Source organism: Hesperophylax consimilis, chromosome 12, assembly GCF_061612785.1.
Source record: "Hesperophylax consimilis isolate HC1 chromosome 12, BYU_Hcon_1.0, whole genome shotgun sequence".
NCBI classification, from domain to species: domain Eukaryota; kingdom Metazoa; phylum Arthropoda; class Insecta; order Trichoptera; family Limnephilidae; genus Hesperophylax; species Hesperophylax consimilis.
Window position 1 is genome coordinate 36,813,125 of NC_142847.1, and position 24,373 is coordinate 36,837,497.

The following is a 24,373-nucleotide window of genomic DNA, read 5'->3' on the forward strand; positions in this document are numbered from 1 at the left end:
GGCTATCCAACTGATAATTTATAATTTTGTATAAAAATATAAGATCAAAAATTTTTCTTCTATCATTTAACTTAAGCAATTTCAATGAATATAATAAGGAATCATAATCTATTGTTTCTAAAGAAATTCCAAGCCTAAAATTAATACACCTCAAAAATTTGCGTTGGACTCTTTCAGCAGTATTAATGTGATTATTAAAGACAGGTGACCAAATTGTACAGTTGTATTCTAGAATACTTCTAACGAGAGATGTGAACAGAATTATTAATGTGTTGATATTTTTAAAATCCTTGGAAATTCTTACTATAAAACCTAACATTTTCATAGCCCTGTTAGCGATAAAAGTTATGTGAGATACAAAGCAGAGTTTTTGATCAAACATTATGCCTAGGTCAAATATTTCGATTACAGAGATTAAGTCAACATTACACAATGAATAATTATACATTATTGGATGTTTGATTTTGTGGAACCTCATAACTTGGCATTTATTAATATTTAGTTGCAGTTTATTACTAGAACACCATTTAAAAAAGTTGTAAAGGTTCTCTTGCAAGATTATGCAGTCGTACACATCATTAATGACCCTAAAAAAATTCATATCGCCAGCAAAAAGTAAAACTTCGACATTGTAGAAAATGCTGGTAACGTCATTGATGAATAGGATAAATAATAATGGTACCAGGTGTGAACCTTGTGGGACTCTACTGGTAGCAATAAATTCATAGGTTAGACAGTCATTAATCTTAACAAAAAGTGATCTATCTGATAAGTTACTGATCAACCATGCCAGTAAATTACCACTTATCCCATATTTTACAAGTTTATTGATTAGTATGTTGTTTTATTTTATTTTATTTATTTGGGAAAATCAACAGATTATTTACATATATAAGAATAAACTAAATAATAAAGATAAAATCCAATAACAGATTTTCACTTAAAATTATAATAATAATAAAAAATATTAAAACAAGAAACTAAGGGTTCTGTACCCGTGGCCTGAGAAATTTACAAAAAATACAAAATTGTAAATAATAAATAAAAAAATAATAACAGATCTAGGAACACAAATAATATACTAATAACCAGCTAAATTTAAAAAATTAAAATTTAACTGATATACTAATAACCAACTAAAATTCAAAACAAAATGTATTGTAAAATTTCAACACAGCAGCAATCAATAAAAGCACTACACAATAGCAATAATAACAATATAATAAATGTATACCTACAACTAAATTGAACACATGAGTATAAATTGGAAGGTAAGTAACTGGAAAGGATTCAAAGCAATAACATGATAAATTCAAGTAGAATATTTAAAATTATTTAATGTTAGTTATTACATATCTTTTAAAGGTTCCTAAATTACTTGAGAATATGTCCATATCATTAAAATTCTTATTAAATATACTACAGGCTCTGAATATAAACGCATTTTGTCTTATATTAGTAGAACATTTATGGAGATGAAAAAGTGATTTTTCTCTAGTTCTAACGCTCGGGACTCTAAAATTAATTTCAGACAGAAGGGGAGAACAATCAATAAAGCCATTGATAATTTTATGGAGGTATATTATATCTGCGGAGTCTCTTCTAGTTTTTAATGGCTTAAGTCCATAAAGGTCCATCGAGCTGTTTACGTCAAGGTTTGAATTTAGTTTGAAATTTAAATGATGGACAAATTTTCTTTGGATGGCTTCAATGCGATTTATGTAAATATTATATTGAGGATTCCATATGGGAGAAGCGAATTCAAGATGACTGCGAACATAAGAAAAATACAATATTTTAAGTGTTATGATATTATTAAATTCTTTTCCAATACGGAATAAGAATCCTAGCATTCTAAGGGCTTTCTTAACAATCATATCAATATGAGCCTCAAATGTAAGTTTACTGTCAAGTATAACACCTAGATCACGAATTTGTGTAACTTTTTTGAGTAGTTGGCCAGCTATATGATAATTATGGTCAAACTTAATTTTATTTCTAGTGAAGGTAATTACATAACATTTAGAAGTGTTCATGTTGAGACGATTGCGGATACAATAATCATTAAGCCTATACAGATCTTCTTGTAGTTTAAAGCAGTCAATTATAGAATTAATAGGCAGGAATATTTTCATATCATCAGCGAAAAGTAGAACATTTGCATAATTAAAGCATTTTATAATGTCGTTGATGAAAATTGTAAACAGTAACGGTCCCAGGTGAGATCCTTGGGGCACACCTGTGGGTATATTTACAATCTCAGAGATGAAGCCATTTATTGTTACTCCCTGAGTGCGCCCATTAAGATAGGAGACTAACCATCTATATAAATCCCCATGAATTCCCAAAGCTAGTAATTTGGACAAAAGAAGACTGTGGTCAATTTTATCAAACGCTTTTGAGAAGTCTGTATAGATTACGTCGACTTGGATTTGATCATCCATTGATTTAGTAATATTTTCAATGAAAATGGCAAGATTAGATACAACCGATCTTTTTTTCATAAAGCCATGTTGGTTCACGAGTATTAAAGACTCGATGCAGTTATATAGTTGTTCATGAACATTTTTTTCAAAAATTTTACTAAAGATTGGTAATTTAGATATCGGTCGATAGTTCTGGACATCATTTTTAGCCCCAGACTTAAAAACAGGTGTGATGAGAGCACTCTTCCAACGATCAGGAAAGATACCTTCTTTCAATGAGGATTGAAAGAGCAATAATAGGGGCTTCGAGATTACCTTGCTACACATTTTGATAAAGAAAGCCGGAATTTTATCACTACCCGCACCCAGTGAGCTAGAAATAGTATCGATTATTTTTTCTATTTTTTGTTTTGAAACTGATACCGAGGAGATATTAACTTGATTGTTAAAATGATAGTTGGTAGAGTGTACATCGGAAATAGTGTTGTAATTAAAGGTGGAGACGAAATGCTGTGAGAACAGGTTACATATTGCGAAAGGATTTTCAGCAGTCACTTCGCCCAGTTTCATAACATGAGGCAAACCAGAATTATTTCTTTTTCCTTTAACATAAGACCAAAAGTTTTTAGGGTCACGAGATATATTAAGTTCAGCGTTTGTTATAAATTGTTTAAGACATTCTCTAGACAATTTCTTTTGCCTTGATCTAAGGATACAGAATTCATGGTAGTCTAAAGGATTGGACCACCTTTTCCACATTTTAAACACTTTATATTTTTCCTTAGTCAGTTTTATTAGGGCTGGACTAAACCAATAGGGATAAGAATTATTAATATGAACTTCCTTTGACGGGACGTTTAATCGAATGATTTCATGTTTAAAAATTCTGCATCCCAATCAATACTACTAAGGACGTTATTTATTGTTTCATAATTAGCTTTCCTAAAAAGATTGATTGTTCGTTTGTTGTCCACCATAGGAGTTTCCAGAGATATGTTAATGTCAACAAGAATGCTTTTATGATGTTTACATTCAGGGATGAGATACTGGTCAGTATTTGATACAATTACAGGGATCGAGCTAAAAACAAGGTCTAGGTATGTATGATTATTATTTGGAAAGGTGCAGTACTGTGATAGATCAGTAAATGAAAGGGTGTCAGATAGTTTGGAAATAATTTCAGATTTAGAGCCATTCGTAATTTGCATACTATTACCATTACTTAAAGACCAGTTAATTTGAGGTAAGTTAAAATCACCCGATATGACAAAATGATCATCGTGATGAAGTCCTCGAAGTTCACATAATTTATCCATGAATTCATTTATATTTTGTGAGTGATTGACTCCTGGAGGTATGTAAACACAGCATAAATGAATTTTTATGAAATTATTAATCGTAACAGTCACCCAGATGTCTTCAGCATTCGTGTTAAAATCCTTACGTTCATGAGCTATGAGGTGCTTCTTCAACGCAATCATTACTCCACCTCTTCTTTTTTGCTCATTGCGATCACGCCTAAATACCAGGTAACGGTTGTCAAATAGCTCTTCACTAGCAATACTGTCTACAAGCCAAGTTTCAGTTATCATAATAATATCATAGTTGTTATTGGTAACATTAAAATAAAATCTATCAGTCTTAGAACGCAGTCCAGTCACATTTTGATAATATACATTCAACATTTTAGTACATTTAGTTGATAAAATATATAAAATATAAGATTGATAAAATAGTTGTAAGCATGTTCTAGTAAATTATAAATATTAGAGTGGTGTTGTAGTAACGCAAGCAGAGTAATTGTAGGATAATTTGGATTAAAGTTGGTAGTATTAAAAGAGTTAGTTGTTAATATTATACAAATAAAGAAAAACCAGTTCAAAGGATGATATTTCAAAGTAGGAAAAAAGATAAGGTAGATAGGAAAAATAAATTGATAATAGCTTATAGTCACACGAGACGATGCTAAATCTAAGAAGATTATCAGCAAAAAACCTGAGTCACGTCAGATTCCAATGTCACCTGAATAATGGGACTAGTTTCATTTTTGCGTATAAATATTTTTCCGTATTTGATCCATCTTAATTTAAAGTTTTTATCCTTGCTTAAGTCTCTCACTGTCTTGAAGAGCGCACGGGTTGCAGCAGTCAGATGCTCGTTGACATAAATTTTGGAGTCCCCGGGAAGCTTCAAATCACTTGAGTTGAGACTGCCTTTCTTCCTTATAGCAGCAAGAAAGTTATCTCTACTGCGGCTGGCTGTGAACTTTACTACAATTGAACGAGTAAATTTAGGATTTTCTCTGGGTAATTCCTTGACCCTTGTACGAGAGATTCCATCAATATCATTTGGGAGAACATCAACACCTGCCTTGGCTCCTAGCAATTTTATGATATCTATTAAATTTTCATTTCTTTTTTCCGGTATGCCAATAATTTCCACGTTATTTTTTAATGAGGTTTGCTCAAGACGGTTTAATTTGGACAATACCAGATTATAATTAGTTTGAAGTTCATTGTTTTTGACTTCGAGGTTATTAATTTTGGAGTGACACTCTCTTAGCGCATCATTCATTGTTTTTAATTGCATAAACACTTTATTAATTTCTTCTTTAATTTCGTCCTTAAAAAAAATTAGTAAATTACCAAAGTCTGGCTCTGAACCAGCCTCAGCAGCGGGGCTCTCTACGGCAACATTACGTTTTGACTTAGTACCCGCTTTAGTAGGTAGAACAGACATTATGAATAGGTACTGAACTGTCAAGGTTATGAAACAATGAATTGTAGCACTCTGTAGAGTCAACGAAATCACACGATCACTTACGATGTACAATATACAAGTGAAATAATTAATTACGCAACAACTTTTTGTGGAATTGATCACTTTTATAAGCCCAAATAAACATTAAATTAACAACGATTTTACAGTCGACCACTTGGTTCAAGAGTATTGTTAAAAGTGAATTGTGGCAGACCTTATCGAACGCCTTGGAAAAATCGGTATATACGGAGTCTACCTGTTTCTTGTTAGACAATGCTGTATTATGTAGTTTACATATACTGTAAGGTTTGTGAGAGTTGATCTAGATGAGACAAACCCAAGTTGGCAATTGGTAATAACGTGTGTAATATTAGTGGATATTTTGTTCGGAATGATTTTTTCAAAGAGCTTATGTATACTAGATACAATAAAAATTGGTCTGTAATTGCATACATCATTTTTAGAACCCTTTTTGAACACTGGAGTGAGATAGCTAGATTTCCAGCCATTGGGGAATTGTCCTGTTTTAAGAGATTTGTCAAAGATTAAGTACAATGGATGGGATAGACTATTTACACAGTTTTTTAGAAATATGGGTGGGATATTATCCGGAGCAGAACTTGTTTTTGGTTCCGTGAGTTTAATAGAGGCTACGATATCATTGCGTTCAATTAATAGATCAGATAGTTGCAAGTTAATATCAATGAAAAATGTAGGAACACTGTCAACAGAGATATTATCCTCATATACGCTTTTGAAAAAGTCAGCGAATAGATTAACAATATCCTCAGTTTTGGAACAAGTCTTACCACCATAGTTTATAATACTAGAAAGAATTATGAAGTTGAAGAAAACTCATTTTAATAGGTTCTTCAAAAACTAGTGTAAATGTACAATTCCAAGGTTGGTGGCAGACTGCAAGCCTATGCTAATAGGATAATAGAGCTATGATAATAATAATAATTATAAAATTTTATACACGGTCTGCCGTAGCTATTTGCAGAGACTTTTATAACATTTGTCTCCCCGTATATCCTAAAATGTTTTTTTTAAATTATTTAAAATGAATTTGCTTATTTATAACATGCCAGGAGATTATCCCAGAATTGAATCCTGTCGGCAAACGGGTTAGGAATCAGATCCAGTTGTGCGTCAATATTCAATGTTAACTCTGGTCCGGCTCCTGCCTTGACAGGACGCCATCTACCAGGAGACTGAGGTGTTGGATTCCTAAAACAAATTAAGAATTAGTAAATTAGTCAAACCGTGAGAAATAGTTAGGATGCAGGCGAATTCTCGAGTTATTGTTTTATAAATCTATCTTTTAATTACTGTCTGTATGTGTGTTTTCTCCTTAAATAACTAAATAAAAAAATAGTCAACAAAAATCAAATAAAAGCGATAATATTTAAATATCATTAGTGGCGGTTGAGTAACCTCTCGCTCCTCCCAACTAAACATTATCGGTACATCCACTAACCAACAATCACCAGCAATCTCAGTTAATTTATTGTTCTCCCGAAAAGACGTGTCTTCAATATTACTCCCCATTTTTTTCCCACTCTACATAAATTTTGTAAACACGTTTCAACGCTTCCTCAATGATATGGCAGAGAGATGGTGTGATATGGGGTACACGTGGGCATACGTATTTATTATAGGTACACTCGTAATGTTCTTGTATGAAATGTATTCAATTATAAATGTATATAAATAAAATATCACCAAAACAACATCTCACAGTCTGTCTCGGAACAGAAATCTCCGGTGAGAAGGACTGTGAAATATATAACTCAATAATGTAACACACGACAATAATGTGTCTTAAATAGTCACCAATAACAATAATTGGTGTAACGCCCAAACTAATCAAACAACTGAACTAAATTTGAATGCATCGCACTAAAGGAGACAGCGGGACACAACACTGCTACATGCAGCTGTTGAAAGTGAGAAGCATCAAAAACTGTAGAAAATGTGAAGAGTATGAAGAAACTCCAATTTACAAGGTGCTTAAGCTTTGCCTTGATTGAGAGAAGGTTCAGATACCAGGAAACGTTGCCAAACTGTTTTCTTCTTGAGCTTGCAAATTGAAATGAGCTGGTACGTAAGCACGATTGTCTTACACATCTGCAAATAATACCAAAACGACTCACCTGAATTTAGCAAAGTTGGTCCACATTTTACATAGCTCCGCTGATACAAATTCATCTGATGGTGTTAAAGGAATTTGATTGATTCCATTCAGAGATACGTTGAACATGTACGCAAGCTCATCATAAAGATTAGACCCTTCATATTGCAAAGTCGTCAGAAGTCTAACGAGGTTTTTAGATCCACTGTAGGAAAACTTATAGAAGTAAGCTGGAGGAGAAAATCTTGCCAACAATCTTACGGACGCTACGATATCTATTACAAATGTAAAGTCTGTGTAAAGGTTTGTCAAACCAGTGGACAAGTCATTTTTATCTGGGAAGTAGAACTGTTGGATTTCATCTTCAATATTTTTGGTTCCATTTACTCCGTATTTGTCTTTTAGTACTTGTGGTACAAAATTTCTCATATTTGGATAATTATTGCTTGTGATTGCTGCAATGTCAGCGGCAATATTGAAAATATCAACTCTGTAAATCAATCCGTCATTGGAGGTAAGGCCACTTATCGTAGGCACCTTGTAGAAATTTCCAGATTCCATGAGTTCTCGTGGTTGACGAGTAATAAAAGGAACGACATTGGGAAAGCTTCTTTCAACTGTGGGCGCAAAGGACAGAATAATTTGTCCAATAAGATTTGCTGAATCGCCAGCATTAACCAACTCTTCTACGGTTTTGGTTTTTAAAAATTTACCAATATCTTTGTCATTTGGTCCTATTTTTAAAACCCTCGCAACCTCTTTAGCGACACCAACAGGATCATTTTGTATTGCCCATGGATTTAAACACGACCCTGACTGTAAAATAGCTCCACTGAATAGTCCTTTGGACAACGGGGACAACAAGTGATATTCAGCTGTCACCGCTCCTGAACTTTCTCCAAATATTGTCACCTTCTCTGGATTTCCTCCAAACTTTAATATATTTTTTTGGACCCATTTAAGAGCAAGAGCTTGATCTTTTAATCCAGCATTGCCGGGGACGTCTGCAGTATGCAGAGATAAAAATCCTAGCACTCCAAGTCTGTAATTTATTGTTACAACGATTAAATTTCTTTCAACAAATCCATCGGGACCGTAAACAACTGGACTTCCGTCTCCAAATACAAAATAATCGCCATGGATCCAAAACATAACAGGCAGGTTGGTTGGTTCAACTCCCGTTCTAGGGACGTAAACGTTCAGTACAAGGCAATCTTCATCGCCGAGATATTTTTTTTGGAAGAGTGGATCATTTTGCGGACATGCATTTCCTGGTGTTGTTGCATTAAGAATGCAGCTCCAAGGCCCAGCTGGTTGTGGATTCTGGAATTAACCATTAAAAGTTTTTAGTTAAATTAGTCTGAACACAGAAGGAGAAATACCAGTTAGCTGTTGAAAAGATAGGATGATTAATAAAGCGGAGTTAAGGAGTTACTAAACTTTTTCGGCCACGGAACCCTAAAAGGCTCATTGGTTATAGCGGAACCCCAGACATCATACAATCATTCCTTTGTTTTTAAATGTAATTTAAATACAATGTAAATCTAAAAACTAAATGGAATTCTACAAATTAAACACAGAAAAAATTAATAATTACAATTAATACCCCTGATAAAGCACCAAACGTAGCGAACTACTTGGGTGACTTATGGCAAAGGTGTTGGTTATCTAACAAATGGTTCCCGGAGCGGCGGTACCGAAACCGGCCTCCCAAATTAAGTAAGTACAGAATTTAAAACTTTAAATTGTGACTAAACATTTATTCTCGATGAATACTATAATTGCAATTTTTAATCTATTTTTTATATTTTTAGCCAAGGGGAAAGGGGTAATTACCACACTCCAATAAAATAGCCAGTATGAGGGAAATATCATGTGAAGTGAGGTGAAGGTGCCAATAATAAATCGTCAGGAGATTGTACATACCCTAAATCGGAGGTCGCCAAGAGGAGGTTTAGCGTATGGTATTCCTTGGTAGCTGTCATATTGGAAGCCTGAATTGGTGGTAACCGTCTTTCCTTGCAATGAACCTTGCTCGATTGTTACGTATGGGTCGCTCAATTGCGTACTGTAAAATATGTTTTTATAATTATCGATAATCGTGTTTCAAAATTAATATCGGTTGTAAAAATAGATTATTATATAAAAATTTATATTGAGGTATTTTTCACGAAAACGGCGCTATATAAATAGACCAAATATTAGTTTTATATGTCAAATAAATATTTTAGATTATTGGTTTGAATATTGGTATGATCACTTTGGCAAAGTTTTGGATAAAAAAAAATCTCTTTTTAAATTTTTTTTTAAATAAAATTAACACTTTGTATTTAACCACGAATATTTATTATTTTACACATCGACCGGTTTTGCATCAACCAAGCTTCATCAGGATATTGATGAAGCTTGGTTGAAGCGAAACCTGTCGATGTGTAAAATAATAAATATTCGTGGTTAAATATAAAGTGTATGTTTTACTTTAAAAAATATAATGTCTTACCACAAAGTAATTGCTTCTTATGAAAAAAATAAATAAATCGTATTTCCATAAATATATTTTCTATATTCTGATAAATCACGTGGAGTACTTGTTAATTGTTAATAATAATTGTTTATTTTTGATAAGAATTGTTTTTACTAACGTTATTTTTTATTATTATTTAATTAGTAAGCACCATTCTGCTGATGCGCTCATATTTGATTTCACGATAACTTTAACAGTAATTTAGTTGTTTTAAATGGAAAAAAAGTTTGTCTAAGTTAATAATCGAGCGTTAATTTTTAGTGTTCACAAATATTTATATATTTGGTGGTGGTGAAGACTTTTGAGATACCAGAGTAACTATAATGTCCAGATAAAATTTTGAAAGTCTCAATCAAGTCATCCCTTTCGCTTGTTTCTTTTAACGTTGGTAATCTTAGTACTTTGAGTCTATCTTCGTATTGCCGCTCTATCGAAGCTCTTAAAATTCTCGTAAAATATGGACTCCATATTTGGAAAGCGTATTGCAGGAGAGGTCACATATAGGTTTTGTTGTATTTTAACATCAAGTACGGTGTGACGTCAATGAAGGCTTTCCGGCTTAAATATCTTACTGAATTTGCTCTTTTGACAATCTCAGTGATAAGCGGTTCTCATTTCAAGTTTTGTGATATGGTTACTTTTTGGTCTTGTTGTAACGTCACAATTTTCAGAGGTTTTTCATTAGTTTGTTTGCAAGATTAATTTTAGTTTTTCCAGTGTGTATGACAGTATTTTTTTCAACATTGAGTTAGAAGCCAATCCTTTGTCCATTAATATATTTCATTTTGAAGCTGGTTGTAATGTGTGTGTGGGTTGGCAAAATATTTTGAATCATTTGCGAAACAGTTGGAGTCTACTTTCTTATGTACTCATAGTTAATATTACAGTAATATATATAAAGAGACCCGAAATCAACCTCCAATAACCTGTTTGAACATTATTTAAAATCTAGCACGACTTGTGTTAATGTGATGTTCTTATTTTTAGCAGTACAGATAAAAAAACGTAAAGATTTAATTTAACACAAAGTTTTTATCTCGGAAGCATTCATGAGCGTATCACTTTGAATGAATACCTGAACCCTGTTTTTACCCGTTCTGAGACCCCCATTTTACAATTTTTAAAAAGAGAACCTTTAATAATAAATTGACATAAAATAAAATATAATACAACAATAAATGCGGTTATAAAAACAGCAAATATTATGAGGTACGGTTGCATATAATGTCGAGTAAAACAAGGTTGACATTTGTCACATGAGAACGGGTCACTTCTACGACTCGTTCTTGAGTTCTACAGCTCGGCTGTGGAACGTATTTGTCGGGGTCTGTGTTTCCTCCCTCCTTCATCTCCTTAAAAACACCGTCAACACAGCATCCATATAGATGAAATAGGCCTTAACGGAGTTTAATTTCCTCAAGGCCTCCTGGGTGGAGTTAATGTGAAAAAAGTGTATTACGTGTAATGAGTTTAATTCTGTAATATTATAATTGCTTTGTGTATTTCCTTATTGTACATTAATTTATTATAACTCTGATTTTTTTGATAAACCAACTTTATCAATTCCTCCACGAAGACGAAAATAATCATAGTAAGAAGATAAAATGTTTACCATTTGGATGCAACAGATGTAAAAAATATCACTGTCAAAAGATGTAAAACCGTCCACAGTGCACCCATTTTGAAAAATCACCAACTTAATGAAGAAACAATAACAGAAATTATGCTTTTATACTTTCGGTTAATGAGGTCGATGAACGCATTCAATTTCTTCCCTCTTTGATGATTGTTTGCTCACGGGAAATATTATTCATCTTTGGCATAATTTGTAATAAAAACTGTCAACATTAATAATACATAGACATGTGTTACAACGTCATCCAAAAGTGAAACTGCATTTTTAATTATTTTTGGAAACCAAAACCTAATAAGCCTAATGCCTACAGCCAAACAATTCTATCTTGCCCTCGGCCAGACCAACGAATATTGGCACAATATTGTCAGATTTTTATAAATGCACGAATTATCAATATGACTTCAGTTCACCCTAAGAACATGGAAAGATTCGTGATCGATTGAAAAACTTAGAATCTTCAGGGTATTTACAAATATAGATTGAATTCTAAGTCTAAACTTAAAATTTTGAGCATCAATCCGAATTATGAAAATATGATCAATTTGTGAAAACTGTTTGTACAGTCTGCAGGATGCCTGAAAACTTTTTTCAGATTGGAAAATAATATTTATTTTGAACTATAGAAAAACGAATGATTAATGTTGTTTGCCTGTCGGTTTATTTTATTTTCCCAATATTCTTATATAATCAAATATGATCGTTGTTATTGGGAAAATATGTTTTACCTTGGAAATGAAATTAAATTTTGCTCTTTGCATTTCGAACAATAATCGATAACGATAGCAAATTTCTACTTCAGAAGGCGACAGATGAAATGAAACCACTGTTCAATCATCGACCATCTGTTTCGGGATGTAGTTAGTACCTACCTTGGAATACGTCATATTCTGCCTTGAAACACAGTACATTTTTGTAATAACACTGTTAAATTTAGTCGAAAAATTATAAAGAACATTATATTTTATTAAAACATATACCTAATTTAAAGAGTAAACAACACTTTGAATATCGAAAAATTAACCGACCGAAATTTTAAAATAAGTTTAAGAAAAAAGTATACTACCTACTGTATGTACATTAGTATGTATATTATTTTTTTAAACCCTGTGGAAAAAAACATTTTATTTATGTAATTATACTTTAATCTTTCCCCAATTTTAAATAAACCTTTATTGAATATTTGTGAAAAAAATTATACTATTCACCTACATTATTTTTAACACACACTTTAAATAAACCTTTGTCGAATTTTTGTAAAATAATAACATATTTTATGTATCCAAATACATCAAGATCACAATAATAATAATAAAAATAGTTGGATGACTTGTATAGCGCCGTTTTTGTGCAAAATCACCTGAAGGGCGCTATACAAACTTATAATACATTTCTACAGTGATCTATGTTATTACTTAACTATTTATGGAGATAATATAAAGTACAATATTTACCTGGTAGGTCACTTGAGATTAACACTTAATTAACATTATATAATTGTTTATTAGCGAAATTTGTGAAAAAAAAGTAATTTTGTAATCGTTTAATATCATAAACCCAAAGGAGTTTTGTCATTTGAAAAATAATCATTACTGTTTTAGATAAGGTCGTCCCAGAATGCTAATTTCTCTGCAAACGGATTTGGGATCATCTGCAGATGAAGGTCAATATCAAGAGTGGTTATATCTGAATCATTTGCATTCACTGGATTCCAGATCAATGGTAGAACGGAAGACTCTTGGGGTGTTGGGTTCCTGGAAGACAAAATATTTTTAAAAAAGGAGAAAATATTAGGGACACAGTTCCAAAATTTGAGTTTCGCTCTCAAAAAACAATTTCATAATTTTTAATTTGAGGATTTTCGTTTATTAAACTGGAAGCCAACGAATTCAGAAACAAAAATTACAGAGAAGAAAAGAGACTGAAGGAAAGTCTTGTAAGTAAAATATGAATAAAATATTTTTTGGAATAACTTAATGAGTAAAACCTCAAATTGTTTTATTTAATTATTGAAGACAATATTAGCGATTCCTGAACGAAAATTTGAAACAAAAATCAGAAAAAATACGGTCACATCTAGGACTTTTTAAAAAAAATAAAAAAAATATATATATTTAGGGATCAATAGGATTTATAGGTCCAATTAGAAGTTCTACCGAGCCGAACCCTCTGATATGAAAATATCTGGGGTCGGTGAATTATTTTCCCATTTGATCTCTGGTGAGTTGACGTGTTGTTGATCTTGTATTGTTTTGTATTTATTATGCTTATATAATGCAGTTGCATAATGTGGATTGACTATGATCATTTGTGGAAAAGTGTGTGGAAGGGTTTAGTTTTTCCTGTGGGGAAGATTTAACCCGGACATAAAACTTTTAATGTTTGATATAATTCAATGACGAATGTCTTACCCAAATTTGGCGAAATTCGTCCACATGTGAAGCAACCGCTTAGTTATCAGTTCATCAAAAGTCGTAAGAGGCAGTTTGTTAATATTCTTAAGCCCCACGTTAAACATATATCCTAACTCGTCAGTGTGAGCGGAGCCTTTGTATTTCAGATCTGTTATCAATCTCAACAGATTTATGGATCCACTGAAAGCAAATCTGTAAAAGTAAGCTGGAGAGGAATGTTGTGCAAACAGTTTCACTGATTTCAAGATACCTCTCATAAAAGAAAAATCTGAAAACAATTCTGCCAAGTCAGTAGATAAATTTTTTTTTGTAGGGAAGTAATGTTGTTGGATTATTGCTTCAATATTTTCTGTTTTATCACCGTATTTAGCTTTAAGTTCATCCGGGACGAATTTATTTATCCCTGGAAAAGCATTGTTTTTAATTGCTTCAATATCGTCAAGGGAAGAAAATCCTCCGGTTCTGTATATCCAACCCTCGTTGGAGAGCATGCCGGTAATGGTAGGCACCTTGTTAAAATTACCCGAGCTCATAATTTCTTCCGGTGAACTAGTTATAAAAGGATCGATTGTAGGAAACGTCTTTTCGATTGTCGGCGCAAAGGAAAATTTGATATTTCTGATCAAATTTGGAGAACAGGCTGCAAATGTCAAATTATGGGATGGTATTGTTCTTAAAAAAATTCCGATGTCTTTTGTGTCATCCTCTATATTTAAAACTCTCGCTACTTCTTTGGCGACAGCTTCAGGATCTTTTTGAAGAGCCCACAAACATAAACTGGATCCTGACTGAAGGATGGCCCCACCAAAGAGCCATTTACTCATCGGAGACAATATTTGGTATTGTACAGATGCGGCTCCTGCGCTTTCTCCGAAAATGGTTACTTTTTTGGGGTTTCCTCCGAACTGAATAATATTTCTCTGGACCCATTTAAGAGCTAGGACTTGATCTTTCATTCCAGCGTTACCTGGAACATCAGGAGTGTTTAAAGAAAGAAAACCGAAAATGCCGAGTCTGTAATTTAATGTAACAAGAATGACGTTACTCTCAACAAAGTAATCTGGCCCATAAATGGTTGGACTTCCATCTCCCAAAGAAAATCCACCCCCGTGAATCCAAACCATGACAGCCAAGTCTTTGGGTTCATTGCTCGTTTTTGGGACGTAAACGTTGAGAAAAAGACAATCCTCTTTCCCAGTAAAAATATTCAGGAATAGTGGGTCGTATTGAACACATGAACTGCCAGGAGTAGTCGCATTTAGAACACCGTTCCAACTCCCCGCTGGAAATGGATCCTGGAATTATTTCACAAGACTAAATGAATAATATTTTAATAGACATCAAATTAAATTCGTTTCATAATAATTATCATAACATACTCGAAATCGAAGGTCCTCTATAGGAGGCTTGGCGTATGGTATTCCTTGGTAGCTGTCGTACTGGAAGCCTGATTGGGTGACCACTGTTCTTCCCTCTAACGTACCTTGTTCAACTTTTATCAAAAGTCTCTTCAATATTGCTTCGTCACACCTGTAAACAAAAAACGATATGCGTAAGAAACTAAAAAAACTGGGCATCTTGCATAGGGTTAGCAGCTGGTAATATCGATGAATCTTCTAGCCCAATATACAAGCAATACAAGCTACCTATTGGTAAATTAACTAGGATACTTGAACCGGTCTGATATACTGACTCTAAACATTTCAATGGAATCTTTGATGAGGAGTATTCCATTAAATCACACCAGACAGTCATTGATCTCCCTCTTCGGCGAAATCAGACGCGCATGGGTTTTTGAAAACGTTGAAACTGACCAGGCTGGCCTTGCCCCTGGCACGAACTTCCTTGAAGTGGTATCAACATTTTGTTTCAAAACTTTTCGAACTGTTCGGATATTGACCAGGAGTATCCAAACTTTTCAGTAAGTTCCTAGGGTCAAAACCGTTATAATTTCCCTGCCATTATCATTCATGGTTCATGGGGTGAGATTTGTCCAGGTCTTGGCGGCGGATACGTCTGCCCACCTGCTGCGTGGCGGGCCGGATCGAGAGAGACTGGGTGAGGGAGGCCTTTTGACCTTTCCAGCCGAACTATCTTGACCCATCGCCTTGCACCGCAGTTGGAGGGATGTATTCATACGTATGTCACTCCTGGACACACTAATCCCCAGATTCCTACCCACCCCTCATACATTTTCCTTTTCAGAACTTCCTATCCTTCCCTTCCTTAAAAGACCCTCCACACAGCATCACCTAAGATGACATAGGTCGTGAGGGAAAATATTTTCCCCAAAGCCTCCTGCGTGGAATTATTGTAAAAAAATACGCTTGCTAAATTCGCTAGTTCAATTACTGTATAATTGTCGATTGTCGCAGGCCGGATTGATGACATTGGCGGGCCGTTGTTTGGAGACCCCTGATATAGACTATAGACTACATAATGAATTTACTTTATTGACAACTTTTATCGAAATCGATTCAGAAATTTAGTTAACTATAATAGCTGCTAGTTTGTAATACTTTCTAAGGTTTCAAGGATTTGAATAAAACATTTAAAACAGTTTTAGGTTTAATTTATTTAACTAGTTTCAGGTTTATTCTCATACAATAATATATAAGTGTTTCACAGTTACAATTAGGGTTGCCAGATACGGGCTGGATAAAAAGTTATTATTAAGTCTCCAAACAAATAAAAGAAATCAGCACCTCTTTTAAATAAAAATCAACTTAAGGTACATATTCGAATATAATAACTAAACTTAAAATACAAATTAAAACGTTGGTAAAAAAATTTACGTAAAGCATTATCTAACATAAAAAAAAACTGAACTCAAAACAAAAATCTGGCAGTAACAATTCTCGTCTGCACTTAAGTGCAGCAAAATCATTAATTAGATCTTCGCAATCCAATTTCCTTAAAAAATCTGCTTGTATGTTAAGCAAAGCAAGATTGTTCAGCCTTTGCTCCGCCATTGTTGTGCGTAAATATTTTTTTACACGTCGTAAACAATAAAATGATCGTCCTCCAGAACAGTTACTGGCGGGAGTACACACACACATTCGAAGAGCAATATCCACGTTTGGATAAATGGTTTGAAGATCTTCAGTTCGTAACCATTTTAACAAACTGACAGCATTGTTTCGATCATTATTTTTCACACTGCAGTGAGCACGAAAATGGAGACATTCTTCTGAAAAATGGGCTTCAAAATCACTAAAATAAATCATTTGCAATGATTTTGCCTTTTCTTCGACTCCAGACGGGCTTAGTTTTGTCAATTGAGTAATAAAATTAAATTTATTATAAAGTGATTTGTAAGCACCCAGTCGTTTTTTTAGTTCTGCTGATAAGGAATCGATTATTACTAAAAAAAGTAGCGATTCTGAAATTTTCGCGGCCGTTTTTTTGTTGCATCTCTTCACCTGTATTATTCTCGCCAGGAAGTAGCTTAGGCTTTCGATTGCGTCGAAAATCTCTTTCATATTCCTGTAAAAATGACAGTTTTTTGGCTTGGTTTTCGAAATCATCGAAATTATCTCGCATTTCGCCAATAAAATGTATAAGTACCTCATACAGTTCTATGACAATTAGATGTCAATTTCCATACTCTGAAGTTTTTTACTTGTGGCGTTAATACGATTCAGTAAAAATCCCCAAAACACAGTCATGATGGCCGTTTCAAAGCGTTCCAGTTTTAAACGAATACCTCTTGCTTCACATTATATAACGGCTTTCTTCTGTTCTTTGTTCTTAGGCTGCGGGGCGTGGGGGCGTGCTGTGGGCTGTGTGTGAACACGCTCTTGCATATCGCTATTTCGTACGTAGAATATTTATTTTATTTATTTATTTTAAATACATAAACGGCTATACTGCCTTTTATAAATAAACATATAACAGAGTACAAAAGTAAAAAAAATATATCATTACATAATAATAGTTTTAAACTTAAAAATAACATACAATTATTTTGTGTATCACAACCAAAAATAACAAAAAAAGAACAATGAGAAATATCATCATTTCATTTCAACATGTCCATATTGCGTATATAAAGTTACATTATGGAAAAATAATTTTTGAGTGCATGTTTATATTGCGCTAATTTTAAGAAATAAATTTCATTTTAGGTACTTAGGAAGTAATTTCTTGTTATCATCTGTGACTTTTTTGTCACGATTGGCCGCCCCTAATATCTGGCCGCCCTAGGCCCGGGCCTACATAGGCCTAAGGGCAAATCCGCCTCTGTTAAAGGTGCTGTCTTCAGCCTAGCAATGAATCGGTGCAGATTCAACGAGATCGTAGATGTCGGCGTAGGTGACCAGTTGCAGCTCGTGACTTTTGAGTGTACTATAGTGCCAATATAAATGGCATTATTGGTATTGTTATAGGTGTTGTAAATAAATAATTGTTATGCTGTGTGTAAATTGTTCAAAATTTCAGTTTTTTCTATAAAGATTTTCAGAAAATCTGCCGCTGCGCTCGGCCAAACTGAAATTTCCTGAAAATCTTCACACAAAATATCGAATTTATATAAAAAAAATAATGATTCTTATGGACTAAACAACATCACATAATTTCAAACTTCGCACTCTAATTGGACTTAAAAGTCACGAGACGCCACTGTTGGTGACAGCACAGATCTTTGTGGCACCTCCGAAATGATTTGGTGCTAAGAGAAAGAAGGTGCGGCAACTACGATTTGAATGAACAGAGAAAAGATAGGAAGACGATATAAAAAGTTTTATCAATTTTTCTTTACAGAAATTGGTAATTTTAAAATGGTAGAATATTTAATGTGTTGCTTTCCTACCAAGTAAGGCTACTAAAGATAGATTGTTTCACAAGTTCTGTGAAGGTTCTATTCATGATCTGTTTTGATATCATTATTGATCAATTGTTTCACAGAACGATAAACTGAAACGATAACAGAACTTGAATAGAAATTTCATAGAGCTTGAAAATTAACTTTAATGATTTTTTTTTAATGAATTGTTCAAATACTGTGAAACAACCTATCTGTAGTATTTTTTTTAGATAGATTATTTTTTTGAACAAGCATGGTAATTAAACTTTTTTATTACAATTTTTTGTTCATACGAAAAAAACAATAATAATGCCGTAATATATAATATATACTTGGCGCTCCCACCACTAACTTTTATGTTAACGAGCACCTGACAATAAAAAATAAAATACTTTTTGGAAAAACACGTGCCGCCGGAAAAGAAAATGGCTACAAATACGTATGGGTGCGGAATGGCAGTATCCTGGCAAAAAGGAATGATCCCTCTCGAGTGATCACCATTCGTCGTGAGGGAGACCTTAACAGAATTAGGACTCATGATCAACAGAATATGTGACTTCTACAACACACTCGTTACTGCTGCTATCGATGCCAACTCTCTCTCACTATCCTGTACCCTTGTTCACTCATTTGTTTCATAGAAATTTACTTAATATTTTTGTTTACAGCGCAATACCTCCATTATTATATAGCACTATCATGTCTCTTTTATATTCATTCACATTTTACAATTTTAACATATTTTACACTAAGTAATCTTTATTTCATAAATAATTTTGATGTTTCATATGTCCTACTCAATGTACCGCTCTCGCGAATGTGGAATAAGTCGAAGGGCACACTTACACTAATAAAATGACCTCATCATCTTTATCTGTTTATTACCAGAACTGCGGTGGTACTAAGACCAAAACTCAGGAGCTACTTATTAACATTTCATCGAATAACTATGATATTATAGTTCTAGTTGAAACGTGGCTAGTAGCAAGTGTTAATACGGCCGAATTCATAGATTCACGGTACACGGTGTTCCGACGAGATAGGGACCGTATACTTACTGGTAAGATGGACGGAGGCGGTGTGCTAGTAGCAGTGCGCAAGGAGCTCTCAGCTTCCCGTCTCGATGACTGGGAAAAAAATCAAATTGAACAAATCTTCGTATCTATTCCGGTAAGGTCTCTCAATCTCATCATATGTGCTGTATACATACCTCCTGTCTCGCCAACAACGTTTTATGATATTTTCTCCAAAAACCTAGAATCCGTTTTTTCATCAGAACCAAATAATATGTTTTGTGTTCTAGGAGATCTGAATCTACCTACTCTAACATGGTCATTTTCTGAAGGCTACAATCATGGTCTTGCCTCCTCGAACACGGCTACATCGCATACCTTGCTTTAAACAATGGCATTGATGAGCTTACTACAATATAATAGTATACCAAACCACAACGATAAATTCTTAGATCTTATATTTTATAGTTGCGAAACAAAAGTTACACATAGCGACGACCCTCTCCTTTCAGAGGATAGACACCATCCAGCCCTGAAGTTCGAAATATCCTCCGCGATTCAATCAAAAATTAAAAACAACAAAGAGCGTAGGCGAAATTTCAGGAAAGCTGATTACACGCAAATTAACCATGACATTGACTGTATTGATTGGAAGTCTGAAATCGCAAATTTATCAGCAGAAGAAGCAGTAGACCAATTCTATGTAATAATAAACAATGTAATTGATAAGTTTATTCCATTACTGGCACGACGAAATGAAAAATTTCCCATATGGTTTACCCCCGAACTTATTAGGCTATCACGGAAAAAGGACAAAGTCTGGCTCAAATGGAAGACATACAAAGGTCTTTCTGACTATCGTGAATTTTCCTTCTTACGTGCAACATACAAGAAGTTGTCTAATGAATCTCGAAAGATATTTTTCGACAACGTCGAAAGTTCATTGCAAAACAATATCAAAAGCTTTTGGTCATACATATCCTCATTAAAGTCGTCCGACGGATATCCTGCTGCTATGTCCTTTGACGGACGTGAATCTAATAATGCCCAGGAAATCTGTAATATGTTCTCTGAATTCTTCAAGTCAACATTTGAACCCTCCTCCGTCAATGACACAATAGACATTGATCAACTTGAATCAGTTCACGACTCAGGACTTGCACATATTCACACGGTTAAACTAACGAAACAAGAAGTGAAATCAAGTTTAAAGTCGCTAGACATAAACAAAGGTGCGGGTCACGATGGAATTCCGGCGTTTTTCCTTAGATCTGCTGCGTCGTCACTGTATGTGCCGTTTACCATAATATTCAATAAATGTCTGAGTGATGGGGTTTTCCCTGGCAGGTGGAAGCTGGCCTACATCATACCGGTCCACAAAGGTGATTCGCGTCAACGAGTGGAAAACTACAGGCCAATATCCATTCTCTCAGCGATCCCTAAACTGTTGGAAAGACTTGTCCATACTAATATATATCCTCAGCTTGCTGCCAAAATTACAGACCAACAACACGGGTTTGTCAAAGGCAAATTTACCGTGAGTAATCTACTTATTTACTCTAATTTTTTGTTTACTAGCATGGATCGAGGCCATCAGGTAGATGCAATTTACTGCGATTTCAAAAAGGCTTTTGACAAGGTTGATCACCTTATTCTTATCAAAAAAATTATGTTTAACGGAATAAGGGGAAACTTATTACGTTGGTTCATCTCATATTTAACAAAAAGACAGCAAGCTGTATTGTTACGAGGACATACCTCCGTATGGGAACCAGTTACTTCTGGCGTACCACAGGGATCAATCCTAGGACCGCTTTTATTTATACTTTTTATTAATACAGTTTCTGAATGTTTCATGCATTGTTTATTTCTCTTGTACGCCGATGACATAAAAATATTTGCTATTGTTAGAAATTTAAATGATTGTCTGCTCATCCAACGAGACTTAGTAAGGTTCGAAGCGTTTTGCAATGAAAACAAAATTTACCTAAGTTACAATAAATGTAAACAAATAAGCTTCACTAAAAATCATAACGCTATTATACACAATTATTATATAGGCAACTATTCACTAGATCGTGTATACTGTATAAGGGATCTTGGCGTACTTTTTGATTCGAAACTTCATTTCGATGCGCACATTAAAAACATTGTGAATAAAGCTTACTGCATGCTAGGCTTTGTTATCAGAAACAGCCGCGTATTTCGAAAGCCTGAAACCTACCTTCTGCTTTACTATACGCTGGTCCGTTCTCAACTTGAATACTGCACCTCCATATGGACTCCACTTTACGATATCTATAAAGAAAATATTGAAAGTATCCAGAAGAAATTTCTGCGTTACCTCAACCACAGAATGAGCGCACCTAAACGGGGATACACAAATATGCTCTCGAAATATAACGTCTCCACTCTTACTAACCGGCGAACTTACCTTGATCTAATGACCTTGTTCAAAATCTGTAATAACTTTATCGACTGTCCTGGCTTACTCAATCTAATAAACTTTAAAATACCACTCAGAACGACGAGGCTTAACGACTTATTCCATATTAGCCGGACGCGCACAAATGCTGGTGTCAGAGATCCAATCAGAAGAATGTGCGAATTGTATAATAAAAACCAAAACCTGAAGGATTCCGACATATTTTTTGATACATATAGTACTTTTGGCAGGAAATTGAAGTCTGTTTTACAATTAAAAAAAGAAAATGTGTACTTACTTCATTCACTATACTCTTTAAGTACTTTTTATGATCTATCTCTAAACTTGTTTACAAAATATGTGTACACTTTTATTTGATACTGAGCATTATCTATATACAAAATTTTTACCTTATTTACATGTAAAAAAATATTTAAAATTGTTATCTACCAGTCAATCAGTGAGAAATAGTTAGGATGCAGGCGAATTCTCAAGTTATTGTTTAAGAAAATTATCTTTTAATTACTGTCTGTATCTGTGTTTTCTCCTTAAATAAATAAAAAAAAATATATATATATATATATCTTTCACCGCTATCAGCGTTAAAATGTAATCATTAGGATTAAAAAAAAACTAGAACGCCTTTCAAAATAGATACACATAAGTGTAAAGGAAGTCGGCGATAGAATTGTAAATATGGAAAATTTATTACTCGTCCAGTTTGAACAATCAAAATTCAGATAAGTGAAATTGATAACAAAAAAGCATTTGTATAAATAGAGCCATGGATTCTTGAAATCGCATTTGTTTTCAATTGATTTGGATTCAACGACTTTAATGCAGTACAAACACCTAATATTAATTTACTGAAGTTTATGTACCATATATGTCTCAAAACTGAATTATTCAAATTAATTAAATTAAACAATGAAAAAATATTTTTTACCCCCGTCATGGTAGAGCGGTACGCTCCTCTAGTTTGGGTTAATCTTCACAACCAGTAACATAAAAAAATAAAATCAGCTTTTCGAACTTGATGTTCTGATAGTAATTTTTAAGAGCTTATTTGCAGCTTGTTCTAGAGTAAAAACATTTTATATCTCACTGGTGAGAGAACACTTAATAATATAAGAAGATAAACAACTACTAAAAGCGATTAAAGAGAAGTTCAGTGTAAAAATACCACAATGATGAAACTATCTTCTTAATTAATTATAAATTTAATTTTTGTTCATTTACATAAATTATTTAATCTTCAAATTTCGTTGAATAATAATTATAAAAATTAAATAATTATTCTTCTATTAAATATTCTTCATCCTGATGCTTAACACTCTTTTAAACCCAAGCGCCAGCTTTTATAGAAGAGAAACATTAAAAAACAAAAGCTGTGAAAACTAGTTTTATGGATTATTTTAGTTAAAAAACATTATTATACTCTATAAATTGATTAATTATTTAATAAAGAAAAAATATATTCACAACCGAAAAGCTGTTTGAATTTGCTACAGGAGTTTCAGGTTTAGAATTGAGTTCTTCCCAGATTTTATCCCATTTTCCTTCCAATTTTGAATTCTCCAACCTCCTTAAACCTCGCGAATTAAAAAATACTTGAAAACATATTTGTTTTACCCATTGTTATCGATGGTCCATAACACAATCAACATAATTATGTAAAAAAAACTCTTAATTTTCTCCATTTCGAAGCACTATATATTATGGCGTTATATCACTAAGGCGTTTGTTCCAAAATGACCAGCCCATCAATAAATATGCACGTTATTCTTGCTTACAAATATAATGATGTAATTCTATTTGATGTTTAAACAGCAGTAGTGTGGGCCAATTTCTTTAGAAATCTCTTTATTAGTAGTTGTTTTTTGTCCACAAGTCGTCAGTAGCCTTCATATCGCGCTCAACAGTAAGTATTTACGTAATTTTAGTTTATTTAATAACTTCTTGAACTCTTCTTTCTGAAAGTTTCAATAGAGACATTTTATCCACGAGGTAATTTATTTTATTTATTTTTTTATTTTTATTTATTTATTTAGTACAGGTGATGATACAATGACACATGTATACATAAAAATACTTTGACTGCCCAACTAGGAGGAATTCCCGTTCTAGGACAGTCAAAATTGAGTTAGTATTCATGCACGCATACATATTTTGTAAGAACAAAAACAAAAAAGGAAAGGAAAAAAAGAAAAGTAATATAATATATACATAACTAAAAGAAA

The 24,373-nt window shown here is 33.5% G+C and overlaps 2 protein-coding genes across 2 annotated transcripts; both read right to left on the reverse strand.

Moving 5' to 3' along the window:
- Positions 1–4,322: 4,322 nt before the first annotated feature.
- Positions 4,323–11,669, reverse strand: LOC149419580 (juvenile hormone esterase-like). The gene is made up of 4 exons (XM_089638407.1): positions 11,457–11,669; positions 9,247–9,388; positions 7,343–8,643; positions 4,323–6,416 (listed from the first exon to the last, which is right to left on the reverse strand). The coding sequence occupies exons 1-4, from the start codon at positions 11,522–11,524 to the stop codon at positions 6,260–6,262; spliced, it is 1,668 nt and encodes a 555-aa protein (XP_089494533.1). The 5' UTR covers positions 11,525–11,669; the 3' UTR covers positions 4,323–6,259.
- Positions 11,670–12,495: 826 nt separating this feature from the next.
- On the reverse strand, positions 12,496–23,909 carry LOC149419581 (esterase FE4-like). Its single transcript, XM_089638406.1, has 4 exons — positions 23,766–23,909; positions 15,271–15,421; positions 13,889–15,186; positions 12,496–13,231 (listed from the first exon to the last, which is right to left on the reverse strand). Exons 1-4 carry the CDS (start codon positions 23,831–23,833, stop codon positions 13,075–13,077), a joined length of 1,674 nt encoding a protein of 557 aa, XP_089494532.1. The 5' UTR covers positions 23,834–23,909; the 3' UTR covers positions 12,496–13,074.
- Positions 23,910–24,373: the final 464 nt, after the last annotated feature.